Source organism: Tachyglossus aculeatus, chromosome 20, assembly GCF_015852505.1.
Source record: "Tachyglossus aculeatus isolate mTacAcu1 chromosome 20, mTacAcu1.pri, whole genome shotgun sequence".
NCBI lineage: Eukaryota > Metazoa > Chordata > Mammalia > Monotremata > Tachyglossidae > Tachyglossus > Tachyglossus aculeatus.
The window spans coordinates 32,599,005-32,619,769 of NC_052085.1; the positions used below are offsets into that span (position 1 = coordinate 32,599,005).

General features: G+C 58.3%; 1 protein-coding gene across 1 annotated transcript in view; it reads left to right on the plus strand.

The window, feature by feature from the left end:
- Window positions 1-4,278: 4,278 nt before the first annotated feature.
- Window positions 4,279-20,765, plus strand: part of ARHGEF17 (Rho guanine nucleotide exchange factor 17) — a 44,568-nt gene continuing 28,081 nt past the window's right edge. The window contains exons 1-2 of the mRNA XM_038761682.1: window positions 4,279-4,808; window positions 5,025-7,101. Coding sequence (XP_038617610.1) covers window positions 4,279-4,808; window positions 5,025-7,101 — 2,607 coding nt within the window. The remainder of the gene's footprint in view (window positions 4,809-5,024; window positions 7,102-20,765) is intronic.

Here is a 20,765-nt window from a genome sequence, read left to right on the forward strand (position 1 = left end):
GTGCAGGAGGTAAGTGCAGCTGGTAAGCGGTTGGGGCTGGAAAGATGGAGCGATGAAGGTGGGAGTCGTCCTCACGGAGGTGGGAAGTGAATCAATCGTATTTATTGAGCGCTTACTGGGTGCAGAGCACTGTACTAAGCACTTGGGAAGTACAAGTTGGCAACATATAGAGACAGTCCCTACCCAACAGTGGGCTCACAGTCTAAAAATGAAGCCACTGGGGTGGATGAGCTCTTGGGGAGAGCGAGTGTACAGCGAGAAGAGCCTCGGGACCCAGCACAAATGGGCACACAGTTCGACGGGCATGCACACTCATGCTCCCACATACACGTGCATGTACACAACGCTCCACACTCAAGCGGGTGGGCTGCACCCACGCACAAACCCATACACAAGCGCAGCGTCAAGGGGTCCCTATTTCATCCAAGTCCCCTCCCTCTGTTGCCTCGTTGTCCACCAATGTGGACCAGCCCCGTCGCCCGGGTCCGTTCTTCCACGGACCGGGCCGGACCCGCACGGCACACGGACACCCGCGGCGGTGGACACGGTCCCGTGGCGCCGCCTGTTGGCGTGGCCTGGAAGCCGCCGGACTCGAATCCAGTTCCCGCGGGCCCTCCCAAGGCCCGTCCCTGACCTCAAGGACCGATCGTTCCTTCATTCATTCATCCAATCGTATTTATTGAGCGCTTACTGTGTGCAGAGCACTGGACTAAGCGCTTGGGAAGTCCAAGTTGGCAACATCTAGAGACGGTCCCTACCCAGCAGCGGGCTCACAGTCTAGAAGGGGGAGACAGACAACCAAACAAAACATATTAACAAAATAAAATAGAATAAATATGTACAAGTAAAATAAATAGAGTCATAAATATGTACAAACATATATACAGGTGCTGACCTTAAGGAATTCTAACGCGGTGAGGTCGAGGGGAGGAGGAGGAGGAGGATCCAGCAGGATCGGATGAAAAGACAGACCCAGCTGAGAATCACGTAAGTAGGCAAGATATGAATGAATAAAAGGAAGGGGCAGCCCAGTTTCCCACGGTGCCTTCTGGAGCCCCTTAGATCATGGGGGGCTAGCTCTGGAATGTGCTTCCAGGGATCTCCAACTCCTCATGTTCCCAGGCCGCAGCCCTGTTCCCTGCCTCCCGGAGTTCTGCTTCCCTCGGGCCCAGTTCCAGCAGGTCCCCACCCCTTCAATCAATCAATCAATCGTATTTATTGAGCGCTTACTGTGTGCAGAGCACTGTATTTAGCACTTGGGAAGTACAAGTTGGCAACATATAGAGACAGTCCCTACCCAACAGTGGGCTCACGGTCTAAAAGTCCTTCAGGATCCAGTGTCTTGGCGGGGGAGGTTGGGGTTGGGGGGAGTGGGGTAAGCGGCCGCCTGGACTGGTCTCTTGGCTCCCCCCCCCCTCCATATTGTGTCTCTTAGGTACAGGCCACGGTGGAAGGGCCCTGCTATAACGCTCCTGCAGGAATAGGGAGCTGAAGGAAGGTCGGCGGGGGACGTGAGCCAGAACCTCCCTTGACCCCCCTGCTCTTCTAGGGGCTCCTCTAAGGCAGTGGAGAACAGCAACCTGGGAGGGGGAATGTGAGGGAAGAGTCCGAGAGGCGGGAAAGGAAAACAGGAGTCTGTGAGGCAGGAGTGGGGAAGGGGAAGACTGTAGGGAGGGATGGGGGGAGAAGTGAGGGGGGAGGAAATGAGGGCTCTGGGGTCCGGAGGCCCCAGGCCCGGCCCTGAGGGAGGAAAGTCGTGGGCCAGTTGAGGGTCTGAGTCTCTGGGCTGGGTTGTGCGGGAATGCAGCGCTTAGCACAGTGCCTGGCACACGGTAAGCGCTTAACAAATACCACTATTTATTATTATCAATCAATCAATCAATCGTATTTATTGAGCGCTTACTGTGTGGAGAGCACTGTACAAAGCGCTTGGAAAGTCCAAGTTGGCAACAGAGACAGTCCCTACCCAACAGTGGGCTCACAGTCTAGAAGGGGGAGACAGAGAACAAAACAATACCTATTAACAAAATAATATAAATAGAATAGTAAATATGTAATATTATTCCAGGCCTCTGGGCCCGGCCGCTGTCCACAAGGGGGCAGGCGGAGCTCGGAAAAGCGCCGTCCTCCCGGGGAGTCCAAACAAGAGCCGGGGGTCTCTCTGGGGACGGGGTCAGGTGGGAGCCGACCCTCCCTTCCAGGCGACACTGGGAAGTCGATTTCAAAGTCCCCCTGCCTCGTTCACCACCGCCACCCCCCCAGGTACACGTGGCTCAGCCAGGCGGGGCAAGCCGGGGAGGTGGGGGCCAGAAAGAGGGGGAAGCAAGTCATTCATTTATAATAATAACTATAATAATTGTGGTACTTGCTGAGCGCTTACTATGTGCCAAGCACTGTTCTAAACGCTGGGGTAAATACAGGGTAATCAGGTTGTCCCACGTGGGGCTTACAGTCTTCATCCTCGTTTTACAGATGAGGTAACTTAGGCACAAAGAAGTGTCTTGTACATATTTGCTATTCTATTTATTTCATTAATGATGTGCCTATAGCTTTAATTCTATTTGTTCTGACGATTTTGACACCTGTCTACATGTTTTGTTCTGTTGACTGTCCCCCCTTCTAGACTGTGAGCCCGTTGTTGGGTAGGGACCGTCTCTCTATGTGTCCAAGCGCTTAGTACAGTGCTCTGCACAAAGTAAGTGCTCAATAAATGGACTGACTGAATGAATGGACTTACCCAAGGTTACAGAGCAGACAAGTGGCAGAGGCAGGATTAGAACCCAGGGCCTTCTGACTCGCAGGCCTGAGCTCTAACAAGCAGTGTGGCTTAGTGGCAAGAGTCCGGGCTTTGGAGGCAGAGGCTGTGGGTTCTAATCCCAGCTCCGCCACTTATCAGCGGTGTGACTTTGGGCCAGTCATTTCACTTCTCTGTGCCTCAGTTACCTCAGGCTCTGTGGCCTGAGACCGCCGCCCATGTGCCCTATTATATATATATATGTATATATATATATAATATAACATTTATTGAGCACTTACTGTGTGCAGAGCACTGTACTAAGCGCTTGGGAAGTCCAAGTCGGCAACGTAGAGAGACGGTCCCTACCCAACAACGGGCTCACCGTCTAGAAGGGGGAGACAGGCAACAAAACCAAACATATTAACAAAATAATGTCTTATCTCCCCCTCTAGACCGTAAGCTCATTATGGGAAGGAGATTTGTCTGCTGTCATCGCGTCCTCTCCCTAGAGCTTAGAACAGTGCTCTGCACAGAATAAACGCTCAATAAGTATGATTGACTGACTGACTACACCATTCATTCATTCACTCAATCGTATTTATGGAGTGCTTACTGTGTGCAGAGCACTGGACTAAGCGCTTGGGAAGTCCAAGTCGGCAACATCTAGAGACGGTCCCTACCCAACAGCGGGCTCACAGTCTAGAAGAGGGAGACAGACAACAAAACAAAACATATTAATAAAATAAGCTAAATAGAATAAATATGCACAAATAAAATAAATGAGTAGAGTCATTCGTTCATTCACTCAATCGTATTTATGGAGCGCTTACTGTGTGCGGAGCGCTGGACTAAGCGCTTGGGAAGTCCAAGTCGGCAACATCTAGAGACGGTCCCTACCCAACAGCGGGCTCACAGTTTAGAATCAATCAATCAATCAATCAATCGTATTTATTGAGCGCTTACTATGTGCGGAGCACTGTACTAAGCGCTTGGGAAGTACAAACCGGCAACATATAGAGACGGTCCCTACCCAACAGTGGGCTCACAGTCTAAAAGCCAATCAATCCATCAATCAATCGTATTTATAGAAGGGGGAGACAGGCGACCAAACCAAACATGTTAACAAGATAAAATAGAGTAATAAATACGTACAAACAGTCCGGACGGGTCCCGCCGGGTCCGGGGAGGCTCGGGGGGGCGGTGGAGGGGGCGTGGTGGGGGGCGGGCCGGAGCTGCCCCCCGCCCCCCGTTCTCCCCGCCTTTAGCTCCCCGCCCCCGCCGAAGTTTACTCAGTAACAAAAGGGAGCGGGAGAGCGAGGGGAAGCGCGAGAGGAGCGCGGCGGAACCGGGGACCCCCGGGCCGCAGCCGGGATGGAGTGGCCGCGGGCGGGAGCTTGAACGGGCGGGGGCCCGGCTGGGCGGCTCCATCCTCCCGTCCCGTCCCGTCCCGTCCCGTCCCGTCCCGTCCCGCCCCGCGGGGCCCGGACCGACCCCACCGGGAGCCCCGACCGGCGGCAGGACGGAGCGGGGGAGGTGAGGCCATGGAGGACGGGGCGCCCCGGGCCCGGGCCCCCCTCTACCGCAGCGTCTCGTTCAAGCGTCTGGAGCGGTGGAGCGGGGGCCCGACGGCGGCCGGGGCCGGCGGCGGGGCCCGGGAGGAGCCGCCCCCGCGCGGGGTGTCGAAGCTGTCGTCGACCCCGCAGCGCGGCCCCCTGTCGCCGTCGGTGCGCCGCCTCTCGCAGCGCTTCGACGCCTCCCGCCGCCCGGACCCGCGCCCCGACGGCGAGGACGAGCCCCCGCCCCCGCCGCCCCCGGAGGGGCCCCGCGGGGACCCTCCGCCCGGTGACCCGGAGGACGGGCCCGCGGGCGGCCCCCGAGGGGCCGGGCCGGAGCCGGGGGGCCTCTGGCCCAGCGTCACCGAGATGCGCAAACTGTTCGGCGGGGAGAGCCCGGCCCGGCGCGGGCGAGCGCGGGAGCCGGGCGGAGCAGCCCCGGGCCCCGGGCCCCGGGAGGACGACGGCCCCGGAGGAGGAGCCGGCCGGCAGCGGCGGCAGCAGCGGCGGCGGCGGCGGCAGCAGCAGCAGCGGCGGCGGCGGGGAGATAGTTTGCATTCTTCGCATAGCTCCCCCGGCCCCTCCCGCTCCTCCTCCTCCGCCTCCTCCTCCTCCTCCTCCTCCTCCGCGTCCTCCTCCTCCTGCTCCTCCTGCGCCGCCGGCCAGTCCGGTGACCGCCCCGACGGCGGCGACCCCCGGCCCGGGCCCCCCTCCCCGGCCCGCTCCCCGCCCAGCGACGCTCCGGACCGGCCGGACCGGGCGGACGGCCGTCGGGACGCCGGGCGCCCGCGATCCGCCCGCCGGAGGAGGAAGGAGGAGCGAGCCCGCCCCAGCCGCCGCTCGGACAGCGATGGGCTGAGCCCGGCGGGGCCGGAGCCGCCCGGCCGGGCCCGGAGAGGGGGGGCCCGGGACCCGGACCCCGGGGACGCGGCCTCCGGACCCCCGCCGCGGCGACCGGGCCGGACCCTGGCCGACGGCGGGGCCTTCCCGCGGGGCTGCGGGGCGGCGCTGCCCGCGGTGTCCCGCGTGTCCAGGGTGACCATCCCGCCGCTCCTGCCCGGGCCCGGGCCCGGGCCCGCCCGCCCCGGCGCCCGCCCGTCCAGCGCCGAGACCCCGCGGGACGGAGAACCGGACGGGGCGGGCCCGGCCTGCCTCCGCCGCTCCCCCAGCTGCGGCTTCGACGACGGCCCGCTCCGGGCCCAGCCCCAGCCCCAGCCCCGGCCCCAGGCAGCCGCGGGGCTCCTGGCCCCCCGGGCCACGGCGCCCAAGCAGCGCAAGTCTCTCTCCAACCCCGACATCGCCTCGGAGACGCTGAGCCTGCTGAATTTCCTGCGCGCCGACCTGTCCGAGCTGAGGATCGGCCGGAGAGGAGGCGGGAGGCCGGGTCCCCCCTCGGGACGGACCAGCCCGTTGCCCGTCGGGCCGGGCCGGGCGGGGCCGGGCGGCCGCCCCTCCCTGAAGGACCTGACGGCCACCCTGCGCCGGGCCAAATCCTTCACTTACCCGGACGCCCCGGCCCCGCGCCGCCTCCGCCCGCAGAGCGGCCTGCAGCCCGGCACCTACGAGCTGCTCCTGGACGGCGCCGGGCTGCGGCCTGAGAACCCCGGGGACCGGGGCGATGACGACGACAACGACGACGACGGGCTGCCCCTGCCCGTCCCCGACCAGTACGTCCAGGAAGCCCAGCAGGTCTTCGAGAACATTCACCGGATGGGGTTGGCGGCGGCCCCCGACGAGGCCGGCCCGCTCGGGGGCCTCCAACCGACGGTGGCGGCGGCCTCCTCCGCCCGGGGGCTCCCGGACCGGGGCCCCGGGCCCCAGGTCCCCCACCGGAGGTCGCTGGATGAGCTGTCCGGCCACGAGTCCAGCCTGACGGACGAGGGCATCGTCACCGAGCCGGAGATGCCGCCCCCGGCCCAGGGTGCGGACAAGGGCCTGGGGCCTGCGGGCGCCTGGCGGGCCGGCGGAGCCACCCTGGGAGACAGACACCGCTCCCCGGTCATCTCCCTGGAGTCGGCCGGCGGGGGCCCCGAGCCCCCGGACCCTCCGTCCACGCCGGGCGCCCTGCGGCAGCGGCGGCGGAAGGGCCCCTCGGCCGGGCTCGTCGGTCCCGTCGGAGGTCCGGGGGAGCCGCTCCGCTCCCTCAGCGACCCGATGCCCCACCGGGGCGACCCCGCTGCCCGCCTCCTTGACTCCCTGGAGGCCACCGCCGCCTCTGCGGGGGCGGCCGGCGACCCCAACGGCCCCCAGGCCCCCACCGCCCGCCAGGGTGCTCGCTCGACGGCCAAGAAGAAATCGTTGAGCGATCCGAGCCGCCGCGGGGAACTGGTCGGGGCCGGGGTCCGCGCCCTCGGGGCCCCCATCCGCGAGGTGGACCCCGGCGCCCCAACGCCCAGCGGTGAAGCCGCCCTGGACGAAGGCCCGTCCCCGGGAGCCGCCCCCCACGGCGTCAGGAGGCGGTCGGTGGGATTGTGCCCCCCGCAGCGGGAGCTCGGGCCTGGGCCTTGCCGAGCACCGCCGCCGCCGCCCAACAGGCATGTCCGCCATGCCAGCGAACCGGCCTTCGTGCCCCTGGCTGCCCCCGCTCCCGCCACCGAGCCATCGGGCAGGCCCCGCGCCCCCGCCGCTGCCCATCCGCCCTCGCTGGAGGCCGTCACCCAACGCTACATGATGGCCCTCGGGTCCAGGGACTCCCCGCCCGTCTGCCCTCCCGGGCCTGTCGAGGATCCTCGCCCTCCACCACCCCATGCTGCCCCGATCTCCGCCGGGCCCAGCCCCGCCGCCAGCAAGATCCAGGGCAAGCCGCGAGTGGTGAGTGTCCGCGGGGTGGGGAGGGACGCGCCTGCCCCGGCCACTCGCTCCCTGTCCACAGGCGTCCGAGTTTTCCACCCCTTCGGACACCCCACCCGGCCTGGGGCCTGTCCGGTCCTGGTCTAGTCTGTGGTAGACTGAGGGATGTGTGGTGATGATGGCATTTGTTAAGTGCTTACTATTTGCAAGACACTGTTCAATCAATCAATCGAGCACTTAATGTGTGCAGAGCACTGTACTAAGCGCTTGGGAAGTACAAGTTGGCAACATATAGAGACAGTCCCTACCCAACAGTGGGCTCAAAGAGCTGGGGAGGATGCAAAGTGATCAGGTTGTCCCACGGGGGGCTCACAGTCTTCATCCCCACTTTACAGATGAGGGAACTGAGGCCCGGAGGAGTTAAGTGGCTTGCCCAAAGTCACACGGCTTACAAGTGGCGGAGTCTGGATTAGAACCCGTGACCTCTGACTCCCAAGCCCGTGATCTTTCCACTGTGTGCATGGGAGCTGGCAAACGAGGGTCCCCGGGGGTGGGAGCGGGGGCGGCGGTGAGGCCAGAGGTTTGAGTCGGTTCTGGGCAGGGTGAGGCCTTTGGCCGCCTCTGGGTTCCCCCTGAATTTGTCTCGTGCGCTCATTGGTTGCCACCTCGTTCTCCCCGAATGTTCCTCTCTCCTCATTGGCTGCCCCGAGTTCTCCCCAAACGTTCCTCTCTCCTCATTGGCTGCCCCTCGTTCCCCCCCAAACGTTCCTCTCTCCTCATTGGCTGCCCCGAGTTCCCCCCGAACGTTCCTCTCTCCTCATTGGCTGCCGGGCCCGGGGATGCGTGAGGTTGGCCTGGCCCGTTCAGGCCCCAGCCTCGGCTTTCGGTACCGTTTGGTCCTCCAGAATGGTCGACCCCGCATCCACGGAGCCCACCTTCCTGCCCCGCGTCCGACTCCGATCTCAGGGTCTAGAGATGGAGATTTTCCCACCAGTCAATCAATCAATCAATCAATCGTATTTATTGAGTGCTTACTGTGTGCAGAGCACTGTACTAAGCACTTGGGAAGTACAAGCTGGCAACATATAGAGACGGTCCCTACCCAACAGTGGGCTCACAGTCTAGAAGGGGGAGACAGAGAACAAAACCAAACATACTAACAAAATAAAATAAATAGAATAGATAGGTACAATTAAATTAATAAATAGAGTAATAAATATGTACAAACATATATACATATATACAGGTGCTGTGGGGAAGGGAAGGAGGTAAGATGGGGGGGATGGAGAGGGGGACGAGGACCAGTGAGGCCCCGGGAGGAAGAGGCTCTGCAGGGTAGCTGTTCTCTGAGTCAAATCCGTTCGTTACCCCACCTATACTCTCCTCTTCTCCATTCATTCATTCATTCATTCATTCAATCGTACTTATTGAGCGCTTACTGTGTGCAGAGCACTGTACTAAGCACTTGGGAAGTACAGGTCGGCAACATAGAGACGGTCCCTACCCAACAACGGGCTCACAGTCTAGAAGGGGGAGACAGACAGGGGGTGAGGGCTGATTGCCCCGGGTCGGCTACCGCTCAACCAGGCCAGGAGTGGCAAGTGATTCTGAGGACCGGGGTGAACTTGGAAAATTTCCATCAACACCCAACCTTCCCGGGACTGTGGGAAGGGGAGGGAGAAAGTGCCGGAGTGGAGAAGGGAGGGGGGAAGGGGGGCGGTGGGAGAAGGCGGGATTTTTCACCGAAAGACGGGAACTGGAGACGTGGGTAACGCCCAGGAAGGAGCTGGAAGACATCTGGTTGAGGGGCCGCGGCTGTGGGGGAATGGAGGGGACAGGAAGACAGTTTAAACCCATGAGACCCCCTGAGTGACTCTGCCCAGACCTCCCAGCCCAAGACTCTGTCTCCGACAGGGACCCCAGAACACTGGGAGGAACTCTGTGATTCCATGACTGGACACCGACCTCATGGCCAGGGATGGATGATCCAACACCCCTTGACTCTCCCCCAGTGTCCCAACATGGACTACCTTACACCCCCTGACTCTCCCTTCTCCATTCCCGACTTTCCCCAGTGACCCAGCACAGGCCCTCTAGCACCCCTGACTCTCCCTTCTCCATTGTCGACGTTCCCCAGTGACCCAGCACAGACCCTCTAACACCCCTGACTCTCCCCTTTTCACCCCTGACTCTCTTCCAGTGTCCCAGTACGGGCCCTCTAACACCCCTGACTCTCCCCGCTTCATCTCTGACTCCCCCAGAGGTCCAGCATGAGCCATCCAACATCCCAAAAGCGAAACAGCACGGGCTCAGCAAACAACAGACATGAAGCACACCAAGAAACAGTCTTGTGTGTGGCCTTGGGGTGGTGCATGAGCGGGTGTGTATGTGGGAGTGTGTAAGAGGGAATTTGGGAGGTTCCCGTAGGGGAAGACAGCGTCCCGGCCCAGTGACTTTTCCCCCACTCCCCTCACCCCGGCTTCTCCCAATCCGGGGCTGGGAATGGGTGGTGGGGCCCAGGCCCTAATCGGCAGGATTTAGACCATCCTTCGTCCCTTGCAGACCTTTCTTTAAGAGGAGAGGTGCCCTTCTGCCCCCTTCCATGTCTTTCTCCATGTCACTTCGGGTCTCTCTGGGTTTCTGCCTCTTCTTGAGGTGCCCTGCTCGTATTTGGGGCCACATGAGCTACATCTTGTCCATTCGCTTGTCTGAGTGGTAAACGGTAGGGCCCGATTCCCGCTCAGACCCTCTCCGCATGAGCCCGAAAAGGAAGCTGGAGGTGGGGGAGAGGCGAGGGGTCAGGGGTGAGTTCCCAGGGTACTCCTGCCCCGGCACCCCTCCCCAACCGCGGTGTGCCCCCCACCACAAACACCCCGAGATCCCCACCCTCCCCAGCATCTATTCGGCTCCTGCCTCCTCCCTCAACCCCTCTCGGCCTGGCCCCTGCTCCTTCCCCCACCCGGGCCCACAGTTTCCCATGGAAACCGTCCCGGTCCAGGACGAGGAAGGAGGAATTTTCGGCTCCAGAAAATCTATAATTAAACATCTGGCGAGGGCAGAGCGCAGGGGAGTGCTGGGTGGGGGAGGGGGCAGGGGGAGGAAAGGCCAAAATGAGGCGCTGCCCTGGCGCTGAAGGACGCTTCTCCCCCTCCCCCCGTGGCTCCCCCCCCACCCAGCACCTCGCTGCTCCCCAATGCTGGTCCTGCCTGGACCCCAGTCCACCCGCCCACCTGGGTGTGGGAGGGAGAGCGTTCATAGGAACCCGCAGATAATCCAGAAACTTCGATGAAGCCAGGAGTCGCCCCCCTGCTGCTCGAGCTGAGATTTTTGGAGGTATTGGGCAGGGCAGTCCGTACCTTGGCCAGACCTATGTCCCCAGCAGGGCCCTGGCTGACCGGCCTGCTCCCAGCCTGGCGCCGGTGCCCGCATGGGACCGGGCGGGAATTAGGTTGAGAAGAAAAGTCATGGGAATGGGGCCAGAGGCGAGCGGGGGAGGGAAACAGGCTGTCAGGGCCTGGGAACCCGCTGAAGCCCCTGAGCCCTCCCGGGAATGCCGCTTCCTCCTACACCAGCTGCGCCACCGGCCTGGCCTCTGTCTGTTCGGCCTCCACGTGCTCAGCCTCCACCCCCGCTGACCTGGCTCTGGGTTGAGACGTGGCGGACCCCGGATTCTCGGGGTCCGGTCCAGTATTCCCGCAATGGCCAGGATCCAGACAAGGCCCCCGAGGGAGTGGTTCGTGGGGTGATTGTGGCTCACCCTGGCCTGGGAGGTGGTCAGTCTAAACCTCCCTGAGGAGTGAAGGGTGTGGTGACTTTACCCACCCACCCCCAATCACTCTTTAGTGCATGGGGAACACTCCCCCTACAGACCCAATCTACTGTGCTAAACCCCTGGAGCTCCCATCCCGGAGCTCTCTCTTGAGGGTTTGGGGGTCGGGGGGCAGGGGGTATGGGACGCTTTTGGCTCAGAGTCCAGGATTCCCCTTCTTCTCTTCCCCTCCCCTCCCCTTCTGAGTGAGGGAGAAAGAGGTCAGCGGGCGAGGGTCAGCTGGGATTTCCTGTTTATGCTTTCCCAGGCCGGTCAGCCCCTTCCCACCGCCGGGGGAGGGGGTGGGGGGAGGAGGGATGAAGGGGAGGGAAGACTTCGTGGCCCTCTCTATGGGGGAGTGTAGACTCTCCATCCCTAAGCTGTGTCACCGTGACCCTCGGAGGATGCAGATACACACACACACACACACACACACACACACACACACACACACACACACACTCTCTCTCACACACTCTCTCTCACACAGTGTCACTCAGGAAGTTGTTTGCCTCCTTCGTGTTCTACATCCCATCCACTCCCCCAGACAAACCTACCTGGTCGTCGGTGCAATTTCAGTTTCACCTCGTCTCTGCCTGCGTCTCCCTCCCCTCTTCTCTCCCCTGCTCCCTCCCTCCTAATTCCTGGACGAGAGGGGGGAAAGCAGATGTGTGGCCTCCTGCCGATGGCAGAGCGGGAAGAGTGGGAGGACGAAGGGTCCCAAACTCTAATGCTTGGCTCCTACTCCCCGACCCTCCCCACTCCCCGACGCTGCCAACAGAGACTTGTACTGAGGGACGAGTGAAAATGCCTTCCCTGGAACATCCCAGAATTGCTCACCAGCCTGTCTGGCCTGGAGACAAGAGCATAGGCTTTTTGAGCTCTTGAAGGCCCTCTAAAATCTGTAGGTTGACCATTTTTATGTGGACATAGGTTTGTATTTCCCCACATTCACACCCAATTGGGTCTGTCCTTTTTATTGGCAGCCAGTGGAGGGTCGGGGCTGTGTCTTCTCCTCCCTCTGGTCCAACCCAGCGCCTAGTGCAGGGCTCTGCAGAGATGGAGCATTCAGCTGATCAATCAATCAATCAATCGTATTTATTGAGCGCTTACTGTGTGCAGAGCACTGTACTAAGCGCTTGGGAAGTACAAGTTGGCAACATATAGAGACAGTCCCTACCCAACAGTGGGCTCACAGTCTAAAAGCGGGCTCACAGTCTAAAAGCTGATCCTGTTGACTGGCCGAATAGTCACGGGAGGCTTCCCGGAGGAGGAAGCATTCCCAAAGCATCTTTGGGGTTGGAGCTGGGGGTTCCTTCCCCTTGGAACGTGGAGGCAGGTTGCCAAGCAACCACTGGTCAGTGGTTCGTGGTCACCCGTCGTGTTGGGGTGGAAAGAGAGGAAGGAGATGCTCTCTCGCTGTGTCCCCGGATGCCCTGTGCTGGCCATAAATTGAGAACCAGGCCGGGGAGCAGCAGTGCCTGGCGGGCCGTGCTCCTTTTCCCTCTGGTCGAGCGGCCAGGAAACCTCAGGAGAGAATCCGGGGCGGGGATGGGGAGGGAGCCGGCTCCGCTGGGACTGGGAGGTGAGGGAGGAGCGACAGGGCCACGTGGTTGTCTCCTTCGACGAAGCTGTGCCTGTGCCTGTGTCGGAGGAGGGAGGGAAGCACCCGTCCAAAAGGCAGATAATACAATTCCGGGGGCGGAGAGGCGGCTGGAGATGGTAAAGTCCCTTGAGAGCAGGGACTGTATGAGCCCACTGTTGGGTAGGGACTGTCTCTATATGTTGCCAACTTGTACTTCCCAAGCGCTTAGTACAGTGCTCTGCACACAGTAAGCGCTCAATAAATACGATTGATTGATTGTACACTGCGAACGGCAGCCTGCAGAGGGGCAGTTTAGGGATGAGCATCGCGTAGTCCAGAAATGCGTTAATAGTCCGGAGTTGGTTGGTTGTAGTTTCACGGAAAACCCCCTCGGAGGTTGGGTCCGGGGAAGACTCAAGGGGATTCTCTCCTTCTACATTTGGATTTTTTCTTCTCCTCTAAGGAGCCAAAGGATCCCCTACTCAGCTCCAGCCCCGAGCCCGAAGTCAGCGCTCCCCCGGCGGCGCGGGCAGGGTCCCGGTGGACCTAGTAATATAACGGGACAGATTTCGGGGATGCTGAGGCAGGTTTGTTTTGTTTTTTTTTTTTATTTTTGGGGGGAGGTCCAGATGGGACCCGCCTATTTTGCCGTGCTTTTTCCTGCTGTGAAGCCGAGGCAGCGCGTCACCCGTTGTCAGTGCCCGGAACGGCAGCGGAAAAGGACGGGGTGCCTAGACGGTTTGGGGGCCAATCTGGCCTAATACAGATGTTATTTTTCCCAAATTCATTCATTCATTCAATCGTATTTATTGAGCGCTTACTGTGTGCAGAGCACTGTACTAAGCGCTTGGGAAGTACAAGTTGGCAACATATAGAGACGGTCCCTGCCCAACAGCGGACTCACCCAAATACCCCCCAGTACAATCCTCTGCCCACAACAGCCAACCGGGAAAGTTCTCTGGCCTGTACAGGGCTCTTCTCCAAGTAGGTGCTCGATAAATACTGATGAAAGGCTATCTTAACCAACCACTCGTATTTACTGAGCACTTACTTGCGGAATCCTGTTCTAAGAGCTTGGGGGAGTACAACAGAATTAGACACGGTCTCAGCCCTTATGGAATTTACAGTCTAATGAGGAAGACAGACACCAAAATCAATTATAGGTGACAGGAAATGGGAAAAGAGAGATATATCTATGATGTAGTGGTTAAATAACAGGGTAAATGCTAAGCAGGTTGTGAGTATGCAAGTGCCCGAATGCTAAAGTGGCCGTTGTGGGGTATAATTTGAGGAGAAGAGGGATTACTCTAATTTGGAGGGGGATGAAGCTGGGGAGAACTGGCCTCTGGTGGTTGTGAAGGGGGAGGGAGTTCCAGACGAGGGAAAGGGATCAATCATTTAACCAATCAATGGCACTTATTGAGCGCTTACTAAGTGCTCTTGCAAGCGAAAAGTATAATACAAGAAAATTAGCAGGCACGTTCCCTTCCCACAACGAGTTTACAGTCTAGAATGATGTGAGCAAGAGATTTATGACTGAAGAGATGAGAAAGAGGCACGGGGAGTAGGTCGATTAGCACTTGGATTTGCATCCTTTATTCACCCCTCCCTCAGCTCCACAGTGCTTATCATCATCATCATCAATCGTATTTATTGAGCGCTTACTGTGTGCAGAGCACTGTACTAAGGGCTTGGGAAGTACAAGTTGGCAACATATAGAGACAGTCCCTACCCAACAGTGGGCTCACAGTCTAAAAGGGGAAGACAGAGAACAAAACCAAACATACTAACAAAATAAAATAAATATGTTTATGTACATAGCCGTCATTTATTTATTAATATTATTAGTAATAATAATAATGCATAATAATAATAATGCACTTACTATGAATCAAGCCTGTTCCAAGAGCTGGGGATGATACAAGACAATCAGGTCAGACATAGTCCCTGCCCACGGAGGGCTCACAATCCAAGTAATAGGGGCAACAGGTATTGAATTCCCATTTTGCAGATGAAGGAACTGAGGCACAGAGAAGTGAAGTGTCTTGCCTAAGCAGACAAGTGGCAGAACCGGGATTAGAACCCAGGTCCTCTTATTCCCGGGCAGGTACTCTATCCACCCAGGCCACACTGCTTCTCAGTGTCTATTAATATCTGTATCCCCCTCTGTTGTGGGCGGAGAACTTGTCTACCAACTCTGTTGTACTCTACCAAGCGCTTAGCACAGTGCATAGCACAAAGTAAGTGTTAAATAAATACAATTGATTGGTTTATTGATTGGTTTGAGAGGAAGGAAGGGTGAGAGCTGGAGGGTAGTGGGAGAAGAGAGTGGAAAACTAGGAGGGAGAGAGAGAGTTGATTGAGTACCTTAAAGCCAGGATGCAGAGAGGAATGGGAAACCACTGGGAAGAGGTTAGAAAAATGACCTGGGTGGCAGAGTGAAGCATGAAAGCAGTGGAGTACGTTGCCTGGATTACGGATGGGAGTCAGAAGGTCATGGGTTCTAATCCTACCTCTGCCACATGTCTGCTGTGTGACCTTGGGCAAGTCACTTCACTTCTCTGGGCCTCAGTTACCTCATCTGTAAAATGGGGATTAAGAGTCTGAACCCCGATGTGGGACAGGGACTGTTCCCAACCCGATTAACTTGTATCGACTCCAGCGCTTAGAACAATGCTTGGCACACAGTAAACGCTTAACAGGTCTCTCCCTAGTCGGATCCCATTCAATGCTAGAAACGCCAGTGTTGCCCGGGGCCCAGCGCCGCAGTGGTTAGGGAGGGGGCGAGGGTACCCCGGCCTCGGCTCCCTGTTTCTCTCCGGCTCCTGCCCCCCGCCCTCCCCGTATGCCCCCGCCGGATCGGCGTGGGCAGTGTGGGCGGTGGGCGGGCGGCGGTGCGGGGGCGCTTCCCGAACGGTGGGCACTGGCATTTGTACCTGAAGCCAAGTCGGGGAGAATTTCCCTCCTCCCTCTCCCCTCCTGCCCCCATCCTTTCCTCCCGTTTCCCCTCTGTTTTCCCCTTTCCTCCTCCTCCCTCTCCCCTGCTGCCCCCATCCTCTCCTCCCGTTTCCCCTCTGTTTTCCCCTTTCCTCCTCCCCCCTCCTTTTCTTCTTCCTTTCCTCTTCTCCCCTCCCTTTTCTTCTTCCTTTCCTCTTCTCCCTTCCCCTCTACTTTTTCCCCTCTCTCTCCCCTCCTCTTCCCCACACCCCTCCTCCTTTGCTCTTTCCTTTCATCTTCTCCCCTCCCCTTTCCCCTCTTCTTCTTCCTTTCCTCTTCCTCCTTCCCTCTTTTTCCCCCTTCCCGTCCCCCTCCCCCTCCTTTTCTTCTTCCTCCCTCCTCTTTTATCTCCTCCCCTCCCTTTCTTTTTTCTCTTCCTTTTCCCCCTCTATCTCCCCTCCTCCCCCCTCCTTTTCTTCTTCCTATCCTCTTCTCTCCCCTCTTCTTTTTCCCTCTTCTTTTTCCCCTCTCTCTTCTCTCCCCTCCTCTTCTTCCTTTCCTCTTCCTCCCCTCTTCCTCCCCTCTCTCCCCTTTCCTCCTCCCCTCCTTTTCTTCTTCCTATCCTCTTCTCTCCCCTCTTCTTTTTCACCTCTCTTCCCTCCCCTCCTCTTCTTCCTTTCCTCTTCCTCCTCCCCTCTTATCCCCTCCCTCCCCTCTCCTCCCCCCTCCTTTTCTTCTTCCTTTCCTCTTCCTCTCCCCTCCTCTCTTCTCCTCTCCTCCCCTCCTTGTCTTCTTCCTTTCCCCTTCTCCCCCCGCCCCCCGGCTCTCCCCTCCCGCCCTGCCCCGTCCTGTCCCGCGCCCCCCGCCCGCCTCGGAGGTTTCGCTGTCGGGGCCCGGGTTGGGGAGGGGGTCTGTCCCTGAGCCGTTTTGCGGCGGTAGAGGAATTTCCGAGGAAAAGCTAAAAGCGGCCCCGGGCCCGGGCGGCTATAAATAGCTCCTGTGGCGGGGCAGGGGCGGGGACAAGGCTGGGGGCGGAGGGGGGCAGGGGCAGGGACAGGAGGGTGGGGGGGGGGGGTCTCGGCTGAGTTTTCCTCCCGACTCTGCTGTGGCGAGGACGGCTCCGGGCGAGGGGCGTCGTCTGGGGACAGCTGAGCCGCCGGTCCGGGCCACTGGGACCCGGGAGTTTGGAAACATGTGAGTGTCCGCTCCCGCCCCGCCCCGCCCCTCCGGCTCCTCCCTTGCCCCTCCTCTGATGGCGGGACCCCCCTCATCCCTCCCCTTTCCCCCTCCCTCCCACCCTGGAGGCCCAGCGCCCCGTTAGCAGGGCCCCGGGGGGCGGGAGGGACCGGCCGCGGACAGTCCCTCAGTAGCCCCGGCCCGCAGGGATTTCTCCCAAACCGAGTAGATTGAGTGGCCGACTCCTGGCTCCAGGGCGGTGGGGTCGTGCTGGACGCCACGCCCCACTTCTTCTCCTCCCTCCCCCCGCCCCCCGCCTCCGGGACCGTTATGCAGCTGGAGGGATTTCGGTTTGACTGAAGGAAGAGACTGATGGGGAGATTCCGCCGGATCTGTCGATGCTGCTGTCCTGGATTTCTAATCTGTTGTTTCGTATTAACCGGATTATTACTATTATTATTACTATTAATCACCACCACACTTTCCCTCCACAATATAATGACCCCTGAGCTTGGGTTGCTTTCGGTGGCCGTCCCTGAGTCCCACCTGTTGGGCAGGGCAGAGCAGACGGCAAGCCTAGGTGCAGTAGAGCGGTGTGTTTCCCTGAGGGGGTTGCCTGAAAGGAACCCTTTCCTCGCCTCGGCTTTATCCGGAAGACTTCTTGGAGGGGGAGCCGTGAGCAGGGACTGTAGTGAGGTCGGGAAAGGGCGGGCAGCCTGACTGACGTTCAGGCCAGGACATTGTCCAGGGGGCCGGTGATCCCGGACCAGACGCGGGGAGTGGCGGCCTCGCTTTCCTGCGCCCCAGAAGAGGGGAATCGGGGGGCAGGGGGGAACAAGAGAGACAAATCTGCCCATCTGCCCGACCAACGAAGTTGTCGCCATTGGCCGCCACCATCCCCAAGCAAGGCCGGCTCCCCGGGGCAGTGGGGCCTTTGAGGGACGGGGCGTGTCGGAGGCCTGGCGTGGGCCGGGGGTCTGGAGCCGTGGGCCGGGGTCTGGGGGCGCCGTGGGAGGGGGGGGAGTCTGGGGGGGTCTGGGGGCGCCGTGGGAGGGGGGTCTGAGGGCGCCGGGAAGGAAGGAGCTGGGGGAAGGGCTGTTGGGGCGCTGTGCGGGGTTGAGCCATCTGGAAAGCCCGGCTCCTGGCTGGAGCCAACATGACGAAAACAGGCTCCAAACTTGCCATATTTGGAGAAAGAAACACTCCTGGGGCAGCAGGGAGGGGGTGCGGGGGGGTGGGGCGAGGGGAGCCAAGTCTGATCGCCCAGCACAGCCCGGGAGGGAGCACGCCTGCCCCCAGACCCTCGGACCCTTCCCTCCTCCCCTCCCCTCCCCTGGCCTCCCCCCTGAGCCCCAGGCCAGACACCAGACCCTCTTCTCTCTGTGTGCAGCAGCTCTGTGCTGTCTAAGATCAAGCCTCTGCTCCCACTTCGATGGGGGGGGAAGGGGAGGAGCTGTACACACACACACACACACACAAACATTCTGATGGGGGGAGGCAGGACACACACACAAACTCTTAGGGCTGCCTGTCTGATGGAGGAGATGGGGCCTGTAAAAACACACACAAACACACACACACACACACACACACACACATTCTGTCTGGTGAGGTAGTCAGGACATACACACAAACTCATAGGTTGCCAGCCTGATGGAGGAGACAGGGTGCATACACACACACATACACACACGCACATTCTGTCTGATGGGGGAAACAAGACACACACACACACAAACACATAGGACTGTCAGTCTAATGGGGGAAACAGGGCACCTATACACACCCACACATTCTGTCTGGTGGAGGAGGCAACACACACACACACACACACACACACACACACACACACACACACACACACCTGCACCCCCATACCCTCCAGAGGATGGAGTGGAACAGAGCAGCCCCATCAGAATCCATATCCAGACTGCTGAACAGACATTCAGAGCTGGGAGCCTGAGGGCAGGATGAGGATCAGGCCTGGGTAGGGGGATTTTTTTTTTAATGGCATTAATTACATGTATATTTATGTGCAACACTGTTCTGAGCACTGGGGTAGATACAAGTTAATTAGGTTGGGCACAGTTCCTATCCCACTTGGGACTCACAGTCAAAGTAGAAGGGAGAACAGAACTGAGGAACAGAGAAGTGAAATGATTTGCCCAAGGTCACAGAGCAAGCAGTTGACAGAGCTAGGAATAGAACCCAGATCCTCTTACTCCCAAGCCCATGCTCTATGCACTAGGCCACACTACTATGTTGGAGAAAGCGTCTGGGGAAATTACGGGCCAGGGAAGCATAATGATTATAACCCATGTTTGGCCTGAATTATCCAAATATTTTTGAAAAATGCATCGCTTCTGTCATCTACAATGAGCCTGCTCTCCCCACCACTGTTGAGAGAGAAGTGAATGGGTAATTTTGGTAGGGCCAAATGCCAGTAGTTGTGGGGCTTACAAAACTAATTTCACCTACCGGGGGTCAGACCACAGGTCACACCACAAGTCAGAGGAAAATGTCCCTTTGCAGCAGGAGGGATTGCAGAAAGACACAAGGAAGAACTGTCTGACTGCCAGGAGAGGATCAGACTGGAAACAGCACAGTTGGGGGAGCTCTCTGTTTCAGATTTGTTGGGATTGAGGAGGCCCTGTCTCTCCTGAATGCAGGGGACTGGACTGACTTCTTGAAGATCTACCAGATTCTGGGGACTTGATTTCTAATGAAAGTCAGGTGGTGGAAGCCACTGTTTAGGCTTGATTTTTTGAAGCTCCTGTGGGCCTACCAACTCTGTGGTACTGTACCTTCCCAAGGGCTTAGTACAGAGCTCTGCACACAATAACTGCTAATAAATATAGTTGATTGATTGCTTGGTAATCTGCGAGGTAATCTGTCCAGTGAGGGCAGGCCAGAAAAGGTCGGGGCTGGGGTTGCGAGTGTTGTTGAGGGTCCCTAGTGTGTGGGAAGGAGAACTCAGCTGCAGAATAGGGGAGCAGGGCTGTGCTTTCTCCCCTGGGGATCTCAGATCTGGCACAAGGAGTTCTTTCCTGCCAGAACTGAGAAGGTCCTAGAGGTTTGGAAACTGGAAGGCCAGAGAAGGCAGTAATGCTTCTACTTTTGGGAGGATTAGGGGACCAGGTCATTTTTCTAAAAAAATTCAGTCAATGTCTCCCCTCCCCTCAAGAATCTACAGTGGTTGCCCATCCACCTCTGCATCTAGCAGAAACTATGGATATGTACATAAATGCTCTGGGGCTGGGAAAGGGGAATAAATAAAAGGAGCAAGTCAGGGCGACGCAGAAGGGAGTGGAAGAAAAGGAAAGAGGGGAGGAGATGTGCCTTCAGTAAGTCTTCAAATGTAGGGAGAGTAATTATCTGTCAGTTTTGAAGAGGGAGAGGGTTCCAGGACAGAGGCAGGACACAGGCAAGAGGTTGGAGGGGAGGTAGAGGTTGAGGTCGAGGTACAGTGAATAAGTTGGTATTAGAGGGGGGAAATGTGCAGGCTGCGTTGTAGTAGGAGAGTAGGGAGGTGAAGGAGGCAGGGACAAGGTGATTGAGTGCTTTAAAGCTGATGATAAGGAGTTTCTGTTTGATGCAGAGGTGGATGGGCAACTACTGGAGGTTCTTGAGTGGGGAGACATGGACTGAACTTTTTTTAGAAAAATGATCCGGTTAGCAGAGTAAAGTACAGGCTGGACTGAGGAGAGACGGGAGGCAGGGAGGTCAGCAAAGAGGCTGTTAAAGTAATCAAGGAGGGATTGGATAAGTGCCAGGGTTTGGATGGAGAGGAAAGGACAGAGTTTAACTACATTGTGAAGGTTGAACCAAAAGGACTTAGTTATAGATTCAATATGTGGGCTGAGTAGGAGAAAGGAGTCAAGGATAATGTCAAGGTTACAGGCTTGTGAGAAAGGAGGGACGGTGGTGCTGTCTACAGTGATGGGAAAGTCAGGGGAAGAACAGGGTTTGGGTGGGAAGATAGGAGCTCTGTTTTTGACATGTTAAGTTTGAGGTGACAGGACATCCAAGTAGAGATGTCTTGAAGAAGGCAGGAGGAAGTGTAAGACTGCAAAGCGGGAGAGAGATTAGGGCTGGAGATGTAGATTTGGGAGCTCCTTATCATAGGCTTTAAAGCATTCTGTCACCTTGCCTCCTATTTTATCTTGATGATTTCCTACT